Here is a 12,312-nt window from a genome sequence, read left to right on the forward strand (position 1 = left end):
CCTAGTTTACACTGGGTGCAGCAAATGGAATTTCTTCCAACTCCTATCCTACATATTGAACAAGGCTATTTACCATATGGAAAGAGAGTTTCATCTACTTTCTTACTAACAATCACTTTTGTCTTAGCTAGGTTAACTTTAAGGCCCTTTGTTTCCATACCTGGAATTTCTTCTCCAATTCTGCTAAAGATTCTGTGATAAGAGTAAGGTCATCATCATATAATAGTTCCCATGGGTACCCAGTCTTGAATTCTTCTGTTATGGCCTGGAGGACTATAATGAATGAGAGTGGGCTGAGAACTGAGCCCTGGTGAACCCTGCTTGAACGTTGAATTCATCATTGTATTCATGGCCAACTCTCACCTTACTGACAGCACCACTGTACATGGTTTGGACAGCTCTGAGAAGCCACACCTCTACTCCTAACTTCCTTAGAGACCACCATATAACAGTGCGGGGAACTCTGTCGAAAGCTTTCTCCAGGTCAATGAAGCTAAGTACAGTGCCTTACTTTTGGCCAAATACTTTTCCTGCAGCTGTCTCACAAGGAAGATGGCATCTGTGGTGCTCTTCCCAGGTACAAAACCAAACTGCATCTCATCTAGTTTAATTCTATTTTTAATCAATTGAGCTATAACCCTCTCAGAAATTTTCATGACTTGGTCTAGCAGTTTAATACCTCTGTAGTTGTTTTTATCTAAGACACCACCTTTACCCATGTAGCAGCTAACTATAATGATATTACATCAGTCGTTGGGGATGGTGCCTTCTGGAATAACCTGATTAACTATATGGGTGACTAAGCTGTATCCCATGCCACTGGAAATTTTAATCATTTTGGCAGTGATTCCTGGTGGCCCAGGGGCTTTCCCTGTCTTCATGTCCTTAATTGCCTTATCTATTATGCTGCTATCAACTCTGATGACTGGTCCCTCAATTGGTTCAATATTTGGTAAACACTCCTTCTCCCATTCATTTTCCATGTTTAGTAACCTTTCATGGTGACACTTCCGTGCATCTTTCTTCTCTGAATCACTAAGTGCAAGCGTACCATTATCCATTTGGAAGGCTGATGGTAGAGAGTGTCAGGTACAAGCAAGTTTGATATAATATCTTATACACAGGCCTTGTATTGCGAGGAGGAGATAAACTGAGAAGGATGATAGTCTGGAAGGAAAGAGATTGAAATATGGGTAGATCTGGTATCATCCTTCATTATGCAGTGTACACAGTATACTTGGTGGATGAGAGGAGTGGACAGGAGAAATCCATTGCCATCCTTATTTTCACCTCCTGCATAGTATAGTGAATGGAAGAGGAAGTGAGTAATGGAGAGATGAATGAATGTAAAATGAGTGATGGAGAGAGTGACAAAGAGGTTGGTTAGGCAGCAGATGTAGACTTGAGAGTGGAGGTGTTAGCTATTCCTCCCAGTCATCATGAATACCAATTTTAACATTTGCCTTGTATTTCTTGCATAGGTGGAATGGTCTTATCCCACAATGTGTCACCAGTTGACACAGTTGTTTATCTCCTCCCTTACCTTGTGAAATGCAAGTTCTTCAAATCAGTCTTCATCATTTTATCATAAGTTCTTCCTTAGTGTCCCTTTTCTACAGGTTCCACTTGAGCATGTAGCACTTCTTCATGCAGCTGTTATCCTCTGTACACACCACATACTCACACCAGCACACTCTCCTTTCTTCTACTACATTCCATTCCTCTTGTGTCCAATTTTTCTCTCCATTATTCATAAACACAAATTTTACATCAAATGGAACAATTGTGTTTCATTTATTTCTAGTCTTTGGAAATCCTCTGCATTCCTGGCCCAGAATTCCTTAGCATAACAGATTTAGCACTCCATGTGTTGAATCAAGTGGGATATTAATGTCGTTTTGTCGTCAGTGCATGTTCTCTGGAGTGTCATTGATGTCAGCTCTTGAAATATGAGATGCTAAGGAATAGCTTCTGTGTTATCAAGAATGTTTAATGTCTGATGATCAGTTATGGTCATGTAGATGTAGTGATAACTTAGCAACAATGGGTGAATGCCATTATGTCATCCATGCTTTTGATGATTGGTACAGATGTGGGTGGTATGTCTGCTGGATCATTGATTTGCAGGAATGGGTGTGGTAATCTCTGTATGCTCAACAAGCATAGTATAAACCCAGTTTAGGGTGATATATCAAGATCCAAGTCAATAGCTTAATATACATTAGAAGTACATTCTATTAATGCATACTGCAAGCTGTTGGAGTATGTAAACCTTCCTTGGAGGCAGAGTTGGCAATTGTGAACTCCAAGTAAATAAGGTGGGACTGTCAATTATATGCCATTTGATGTTGGCCGAGATGTTGCTGCAGTCATAGGATCTCCAGATAAAGCAGGATAAGGAAATGAGGTTTTCTGTGTCCCTATATCTGCAGGGGTACACATGCAGTGGATGTCTCCCTTTGTAGTTCTTGACTGTCAAGCCTGTATAGTGGCTTATAAATACCATTGGATGGTGTTAGGGTGGTTGTATAGACCACAGCTTTCAAGACGTAGGATCCTCCTGTTAGACAGTTGGTAGGATTTCAGCAATTGGGAGTGTAGGATGAAGATTGTGTGGTTGTGCGTTTGCTTCTGTTATAGCATGTGATGTTGGAAGTGATATTTTCTAAGCATGAATAACTGACTTTAATGTTATGGGAATTAAAAGGCTTATGGTATCTATCACTTTTATGAAAATGTTGCCTAAGATCAGGAAGCTTTTGCTTAACTCAGTAGAAGCATCTAGGTTGAATAGAGGATTATGCCAGATAACCATTCTTCTTTTGTGCGTGGATATGGTAGGTAACACTCCATGTATATTAACTTATCAGTAAAGCCATTTCTTGCTAAAACCGTATTGTAATAGAGTACTGCCCTGTTGAAAAATTCTCAGTCTGATGTTAAGCTGGAGATTCTTCTGATACCTGTTACTAATTACAGATGGTGGGTGGTTAGAATATTTATTAACAATTTTCTCATTGTTGGAGTAGCAAGTACTTGCTTGCTTTGAAGTGTAGGTTAGAATCCAGGAATTCAACTTTTGTTAAGTTGGTGGTGACATTTATGGATAAGCTGAACTCTTTGAAGAAGCTAATAAGGTTCTTCTTAAACTTATCCATGGCATAGTTACTCATATGTCTACTCTGTATTGGGCCAAATTGTGTGGGTGTGTATATTTTCTTAGAGTATCAAGGATGAAGAGCCCTGTGAGGTCAGTGACCTTGGCCCTGTCATATAACCTATGGATATGTTAAATAGCGAGTCACCCTTCTTTTTACCCTGTATGGATCATTATGAAATAGAAGTGACATCCTAGCATTCATAATGATTCTGATGTCAAAGTCACTGAGTCATGTTTCCACACCCACAAAACTTTAAATAATACGAGAAGTAAAGTGAACCTGTTAATAGATATGCACACACACACATACAAACACATTCACTTGTTAATTTATTTAACAACCATTTTCCCATGCTAGTATGAGTTGGACAGAGATTTATTTGTGGCAGGATTTTACAGGGCCTTATGTCTTTTTTGTGTCATTAAGCCTTACCTGTTCTTCAAGAAAAGGATTGCTTTACACAGGTCTTTGGCAGCAGTAAGGAATGTAAACATCATCACTATTTCACTCAGATACTGACAAGCTGCTATTTATCAACATTACACACACACACACACTCACATATGCAAATCTCTCTCTCTCTCTTTCCCTCCTTTTTCTATCCATCCATCTATCTGTTCACTGGTAATCCTACAGTTTCCATTTGCTAAGTTTCACTCACAAGGTGTTGGTCTGCTTGGGGCTTTAGAAAACATTTATGGTGCTGCAGGATAGGACTTGGCCCCAAACCATGTAGTTTCAAAGGAAACTTCTCAGCCACGCTGCCATGGTTGACATGAATAAAGCCATATTCAACATAGAACCATATCTATTAATAATTACAGGATGGCTTGGCAATTGGCTTGATTTCAGATCATGTGTTTCAAACTGAAATATTACAGTGCAGAAGTCTTATAGTAGACACTTAATTACTTTATTTATATAAATGTTCCAATTAATTTGATAGTGAAAGCTCTATACAAGCATGTGACATTGATTAAATAAACTGAATAAAATACTAAACTCATATGAATTGCTTTTCTTGCTATTTTTCATATTCATTTTTCAATGCTAAAATTTTATTTAGTGGTTCCTACAAATCTGGGTTATGAATTTAAATTCTATGGAGCAGAGTATTCCACAGCTAGAGTTTCTCTCTGACAACCACTGCATTATTCTATTCAAAGACGGGCTCTATCCAAAATCCCCCAAACTTATTTCACCTTGTACCACTCTCTATTATGATTGCAGCCTATTTTCAGTGACCTTTGGGACCTTGCTTAAAAGAAGTGTCAATGTCTGTTGAAAGATTTGAACTAATTAATTATCTTAATCACCACTCAGCTCATATGACTCCTATAATTCCAGTACCTTACCCTCTTAGTGTATATTTAATAGGCAGAGGAGTCAACCACAATCAACAATCTATTTATGACGATATCTATTCATAGGTTCACCACATGCTACACTTAAATATTCTCTTTATATCTTGTGTCGTTTCAATTTTTATGTTGTCATAGGATTACTTTTCACACATGTATTTCTGTTGTTTAAATTAATTGTTTCCAAAGCTTTTCTTTACCATTTTTTAAATTCTTTTCTTTCAATATTTCTCTTACCTACTTTTTACATCTATTTTATTATTATTTTTATTTATTCCTTTTTTTTGTGTGAGGATTTAGTTTTCAGCAGTGTATAAGTGCAGATATAGTTGTGAAGATCAGAGGTTCACTCTACAACCATGCGGTTGTGAAGTGAACTTCTCACACACACACACACATATATATATATATATATATATATATATATATACATATATATATATATATATATATATATATATATATATATATATATATATATATATATAAATATATATATAATATATGTGTGTGTGTGTGTTTTATATACAGAGAGAGATGTGTGTGTGTGTGTGTGTGTGTCTTTACATACATCCATACATAACTCCATTGCTCCATTGAAGCCCTAGTGTGAAACTGATTGTAAGATGGCCATAATGATTATAAATACTGTACACTTTGATTAATATACTATTGACTAATATACGAGTGCATATTTTTTCTGACTTATGGATTCTTACATGGTGTGTGCGTGTGTAATATAAATATATATATATATGTATGTATGTATGTGTGTGTGTGTTTATTGTATTTAATAATAATAATAAATAATAATAATAACAAAAGCACCCAGAGAGTGCAAACCTCTGCCAAGGCAACACCAATGTCCTCTCAACGATTAGCTGGAGATGAGTTTTAAAATGAGAATATCTAAAATAAACTCACCCGCTCTCACAAACGAGAATACTAAAAATGAACCGAACCGCTCTCAAAAATTAAGTAAATTAACAGAAAAATAATCCAGAAGCTGTGTCCAGTACCAGATTGATCCCAAATTCTAATTAGTTTGTGCTAGTCATGAAGCCAAGCATCCCTGAAAGTTTCATCTGAATGCATCCAGTGGTTCTTGAGATATCTTGTTCACAGACAAACAAACAAACAAATATGACTGAAAAACAATACCTCCACCTTCGCTAAGGTGGAGGTTATAATAATAATAATAATAATAATAATAATAATAATAATACGCCCTGATGCAATACTAGACAGTGGCTCCCATGGCTTCTCATGTTAACTGATTGGAAGTGCTATCATGTACATGTCTTGTCTTGGTATAAAAGCTGTGCTACAACAAATATTCTGCCCAGTGCCACAGATTTGCTTGTCAGTTGCTTAATCTTAACCAGTTGAGCATGTCCCTTAATGGTCGATGTTGTGTGCATCTCTGATTGCAAGCAGAAGTAGTGGGGGGAGCATCATAGTCATGTGTTGAAAGGAATTCTTTGGGGTTTGAATAATTCACCTTTGAAAACGTGGGCGTTTCATTCAACATCCTTAAACAACCCTTATTCAGGGACCTTTTCAGTGGGATGGGCTACTCGACCTGAAGAAAAATCTAACTAGACCCCCACCTGCAAAGTCATGCACAGTTTATCTTGATATGAGATCACTATATCACACACATATGGCTGTGATGCATGTGCTCAGTGTACCCTTATCAGATGGATAGTCATGATGGGTATATTGGGCTTTGTATATTTGTACTCCAGTGTCACTTTGATGGCATGCATTGCTCTTTCATGCAATAATGATTATAATTACAAAAAATGCATATCAATTAGATTGATAAACTTACGTCTCACTCTTAATAAGCAACTTCGTGCACACTTATGAAAAAAAAAACAGCCGTAGTACCAACAGTTTGTTTAATAATGAGGCTAAATGCCTAGAAACATAGGTGTAGTATGCATAAACTTTAACTCCTACTGAAAGATTACAAGGATAACTTCATTGGAAACCCTAATTGCAGACTCATCAACTCTATGAAGAGTGAAATAGACAGGATCAGTGAGCATATACTTGACATCATCAACATTAGAATCAGGATGGCCAGTGATCTTAAACAATGGGTTTGTAATAGTGAGATTGTTAGGTGGTTTCACAACATCATGAACAAGCATAGCCACAAGTTTATCCAGTTTGATATCTTCTGAGTTGAGCAAAAACTATGCAGCCATCTCTGAAACTGACATCAACCTCATTCTAAATGCTAGAAAATCATTGCTATACTATGACAGCTATTTTTCAGTGAAAAAACATGATGAGCTTTTCAATGTATCTTCAGGTAGTTTAAATAGCTCTGAGGTAGCCGATGTTGTTTGATTGTTCCTATTAAGCATTCTTAAGAATGAACTGCCAATTGTAGAATTTGGACTGTACTGTTACCTGTCATGATGACTCGCTGGGTATTAAAATGCCGACATCATGACAACTACTCAATGTTCTGTGAACACTGTCAAGATTGTAAGATGTGATAGTTGCAATGGACACAACAAAGCCATTGCCTGCAGGAAGAGACACAACTGGTGTTCTGACTGAAACTGCATGCTGGAATTCATCCAATAGCTGCAAGACAAGGTGATGGAAGACCAAAGGAACCCAGGCTTTGGCAAGAGAAGTGTGTGTTCGAGTCGCCACCATGAATGAGGACCTTTGCTACCACTTGTACAAGAAACACAAGGGTCAAATTCTGACAGTCAAGGCCAAGGAGAACAGCTTGATGAAGGTAAAGAAGCTCCTCAACAAGCTACAGCATCCTGTTGGCCCAGGGATCGTCTGGTTCTTCTCAGATGAAAAGAACTGCTAGGACCAGTTGTACAGCACTCAAAACAACATGTGGCTTGTCTACAATCCATGTGATATACCATGTATCATGAAAACCAAGTTCCCTTAAACTGTGATGGTCTTTGCATGGGCCTCCAGTAATGGTGATGTCAAGCTGTCCCACATCTTTGACCAGAGCTTTAATATAATTTTAGATGGCTATATGAAGCTGTTGAAACTGTGATCAAACCCTGACTTGAGAGGGTTGCTGGTGGAAGGCCATATGCATAGCAGCAGGATTTGGCTCCTTGCCATACCTCCAGAGAGATTCAGAAGTGGTTGTGGAAGAATTTCTATGATCCCAATTTCTGGCCTCCTAAATTCCCCCAATTGTAATCCCATGGATTATTACCTGTGGGGCACAGTTTAGAAAGGCACCAACCATTCTGCCTGAAACACCAAGGCCAAGCTGGTGGGCAACATCAAAGAGGTGTTTGAAGATCTACCCAGGGATACAGTGAGGAAGGCATGCACCAGATTCTGAAGCTGGGGGTGGCTACTTTGAGTGGTTTGTTATCTCCCAGCCACAATCTAGCTGATATTTTTTGAAATACTTCTGGTTTTGGATATTGTGTTTTCTTTTTATGCAAACTTTCAAATTTAGCTTGAATGCTGTGTGTTTACATACACACACACACACACACAGAGGAGCCTACACACAGTTTCCATCTACCAAATACACTCACAAGACATTTATCACCCTGAGTTTATAGTTGAAGGCACTTGCCCAAGGTGCTGCGTAGTGGGACTGAACCCAAAACCATATGACTTCAAAGCAAGCTTTTTAGCCACACAGCCATGCCTGTACCTAAACTATATTCTGCTCAATCTGTATTGTTTGGAAATTTCAAGTTACCAGAAACTGGTTAGATTCTAACATCTGCAGGGTTTAGGTATTGTATTTCTGTTTTGTTTATTTAGTGCATCTCTCTTGGTTGAGAACTTTGTTTTGACAATAATGTAGCTACAGGCTATTTATAATTAAAAGTAACTGCATACTAATTATTCCAGAATCAATTAAATCTAGCTAAAAAAAAAAAGTCAAACTATTAACTTTATTTTAGAGAAAACCTAATTTCAAGTTTCTGGCTGTCATAGCTGTTTTATGATAATGAAATGGATGGGGATATAATTGTTGTGAGTGCAACTCTGAATGAAGGACAGGATTGTGAATGTGTTATTGTTATCTGTTATTTTCATAAAGACTTCTTGTCAAGTATTACGTTGCTTGAATTTCTCTGCTGCAGGCTATCGACTTTAAATGGTTCACAATTTATTACTATTTAATTATAGAGATGTCACTTTGACTATTAATTACAACTTTTGCACATTTAGGGCTCATGAAGTTTTTAATTGTTCTGGTGGGGGTATATTTTTCTCAGATGTCCCTTATATCCAGTACATGTCTAACTCAGCTAACATAGCCATTAACCTAGTAGTTAAAAGCTTTTCTCATTTTGCATAAGATTCAGGATCTTTGGCACCATTGAAAAGGAATACTTCAGAATTAAATATTAAATTTATTTCTTTTAAAATGAATAACTTGGGTCAAATACTGTTTTCTTTTCCTTATTTTTCTGACTTCAGGTTAGCTGCTATTTTCTTTTTCACTTGTGCCTTAGTTTTTTTAGTAGGTTATTTATACCTTAACAGACCCCAATGTTACTTTCTGATCTAGTCACTTGAATTGATGTTTTATATATTTTAATAGTACCATTATCTAATCTCTACTCCAGGAATTTATCTGTTACTGTAGGATCTGTTACCTCTCTAGCCCTTCTTCACCTCATGCATTCAGATATTAATAACATATCTTAAAAATGAATGTATACATGTATCTATGTTCTAAGTAGTAGACCACAATTCCGCACCTAGATGTTGAAGTTTTGCATAGAGGAACATAATTTCAAGGAGAAGGTCACAAGCTACGAAACTTGGTTCTGAAATCTGTTTCTTTTTATCTCCAGACAGAAAACTAAGAGTATTGTTTACTCTCTCTATATATATCCTAGATGCTGCAGTAGACACTGGGAAATATTACTGGTTATAAATATAATTTATATATATTTAAAAAGGTATATTAGAATAAAATTTTGAAACAGAAATAATGTTTAGAAACAACACGACTGTTACTTTATTTCAAAGTCAAATCAAATATCCATCTACTAACAGTAGTCAGCTTCTGCAATTAGAATGGGTCAGCTTCTTGTTCTCTGGATCTAATAAACAAACAACAAATCATTAACATCTTCTAACTGCATTCAAGAGGCTTTATTATTTTATGGATATCATTTGCTTCTGGAGCCGTGAAACTAGTGCTGACCTTCCATCATTATAGAATATGTTTCTTTCATATCTAAGACTTTCCATCAATCACAAATGAGCAATATCATGAACGTTATCTATGAAACAAATGGCTTCCTCTTGATTACTAAACACTTGGTGATAATAATGCTTAATCTTTCTGTTGAGATAAAGTTTTGTTCCTCTTTTACCAGAATCTTGGTATCTGCATATTTAACCTTACCTTATTGAACTTCCTCCTTACCCGCTTTCATTTGTACATTAGTTCACCAATTAGTAATTTTCAAACACATCCATCATTCAGCTGACACCTTTGTGATCATATTTCTTACAGGTATAGATTCAATACCTTGTTTCATTTCATCTTCAAAGTTATAAACAACTTGGAGGGGGTTAGATTAAAAATAACCAACTTTTTCTGATTTAGTGGTTGTTTACTTGGTCAGTTTAATGCAGGGGTGGGCAAACTTTTTAGTGGGGTGGGCAAACTTTTTAGTGGGGTGGGCAAAAATTTCCAAAGAAATACTCTTCTATCTGTGTAAATCTTGTATATATCTATCTGTAATTCGATATACATTAATAAAGATAAATGTAACACATTAAATTAACATGTAACATCTTCATTAACACTGCCACTGAATTTAAGACATTTATATTGTTTATGAGGTATTCTATGTTTTTCAGCTAGAGTGTTGTTGGGTCTCAAGGGGGTGGTACAAACCTAGCAATATGTGTTTTGTAGTGTAAACAAAATTTTCATTCAAATGGCAATTACCAGATAATTTCTGTTCAAGTCTAACCATTTTAGCCATAATGGAAATGTGACCTATGTTGCAAATAGGCATATGAATATTGTATAAATTGTGTAATTGAAAAATTTATTAGATTTTGTACATATGAGTATATGAGCCTGTGGATGCAATAAAATGTGCTAGTGCATTGGGGTTTCCCCACCCCTGGTTTAATGTAACAGACCATTGACAAAATTCTAGCCATGACTGTACTATCTTTTTAAGACATAGAGTATCTATTACTACATTAGTCAATGCATTTTTCTTCTAAAGCAATAAGATATAATGAGAGAGGTGTTTGGCTGTTATTTTCTTGCAGGTAAGTGACTACATGAAAGCTCTCTAGCTTTCTCATTCATGTATTGTTATAAGCTTGTGTTTAGAATACAGCTCAAAGGGAAAAGGGTTCTCACATGGTGTTATGGAATTTTTAACTCTGAAATGTGTTATTACTCTTATAATAAGATTTCAGGTAAGATTTTAATTTAATATGAACAGTTTAATACCAGCAGTTTTGGGCAGGTTGTTATCATGGGATTTTGAACAACATTCATTTCATTTAGTTTTCCTGTGATTTTACTTCTAGAAGACCCCTCTGGTTTTATGATAAAAAATTTCTTGTCTTGAAGTGATCTAAAGTAAAATTTTCTGTCAAAATTTCATATTAATATATGATTCAGACATCAGCTTAATAATGTCATTTTTTTTTTTTAACGTAATTCTTCATAATTTTCAAAATTAATTGAAACAATATCAGTGTATTTCAACAAATATTGGTAAGAAAAAGGTTAAACATTTTACTTGCTACAACATAGTTTATTTCTCAGACTTATCATAATAGACCAAACCATGAGTTATTCATTGGTTTGTTCATTATTGCAGTCTCCCTTGGTGATTGAATAATTTAAGAAATATGAAGGCCATATAAGATTCTATATAAAAGGGAAAAGATTTGATATAAAAACCAAATATTAATAACCATAATTGTTTGTAAATTTTCTGCCGTAATAAAAAGTATACAATGTAACACTATCCTTATTTTCATTTTTATGAGGATGTTTACAATATGTAAGAAATTGCTATTTGTTTATTTGCTAGGGTCCACAGAAAGTGATGCCATATTTTGCACATGGCAAACAAAAAACACTGGGAAAATACACCTTCAGAATTCACGGAATTTGGTCCTCTAATCTCTGATGTAAAGCCATCAACTGGATTTTTTTCTTGGTTCTTTAAAAGAAACAAAGGTTGGTTTCATTATTCTTAATAATTTGTACTTGGTATACTCACTGTCCTTTTCTTTAGTTGACAAAAATGTAAACAATAAATTTTACTAAAGAATCTTAGGAATTTATCTGAAGAAGACATATTCATAATTTAGAAAAAAGGGAGGTATAGTTCTCCGTCTTCAAGCCAACCCTACAGCTCTTATAACTTTCTAACAATCTGGTACTAAGTTTTGTTATTGTAACTTTTCATCATACAGAAAGGGAACATCAGTTTCACTGAATATGAGTTAATATGTTTTGAGAAAGAACTTCGAATAACATATTCTTTTACTGATTTCAGTCAATGGATTTTGATAATGCCTATACAGGAGCATCACCATCTAGGAGATAGCTGAATGAATCAACACTGACCTATGGTTAAGTCAAAGTTGCTAAGGATCAGATGATGAGTAAACACTTATAATAATAACAAAGCTCATCTTGCTCAGAGAATGCAAAGCTGCAGCCTCTTTTTTGGCTCATTGCTTTGTTGTGTCATCATCTTTGAAGAGGCATTTTCTCTGGCTGGCTTCATGGTATGTTGCTCAGTTATACTGAGCAACTG

The 12,312-nt window shown here is 35.7% G+C and overlaps 1 protein-coding gene across 3 annotated transcripts in view; it reads left to right on the forward strand.

Annotated features, from left to right (window-relative positions):
* The window catches only part of LOC115214903 (1-phosphatidylinositol 3-phosphate 5-kinase), a 126,738-nt gene that overhangs the window by 6,515 nt on the left and 107,911 nt on the right, over window positions 1-12,312 (forward strand). For all 3 annotated transcript variants that reach the window (XM_029783959.2, XM_029783960.2, XM_036505661.1), the window contains one exon: window positions 11,578-11,726. In XM_029783959.2, the coding sequence (XP_029639819.1) occupies window positions 11,609-11,726 (118 nt within the window). In that variant the 5' untranslated portion in view covers window positions 11,578-11,608. The remainder of the gene's footprint in view (window positions 1-11,577; window positions 11,727-12,312) is intronic.

Source organism: Octopus sinensis, linkage group LG8, assembly GCF_006345805.1.
Source record: "Octopus sinensis linkage group LG8, ASM634580v1, whole genome shotgun sequence".
Classification (NCBI taxonomy): domain Eukaryota; kingdom Metazoa; phylum Mollusca; class Cephalopoda; order Octopoda; family Octopodidae; genus Octopus; species Octopus sinensis.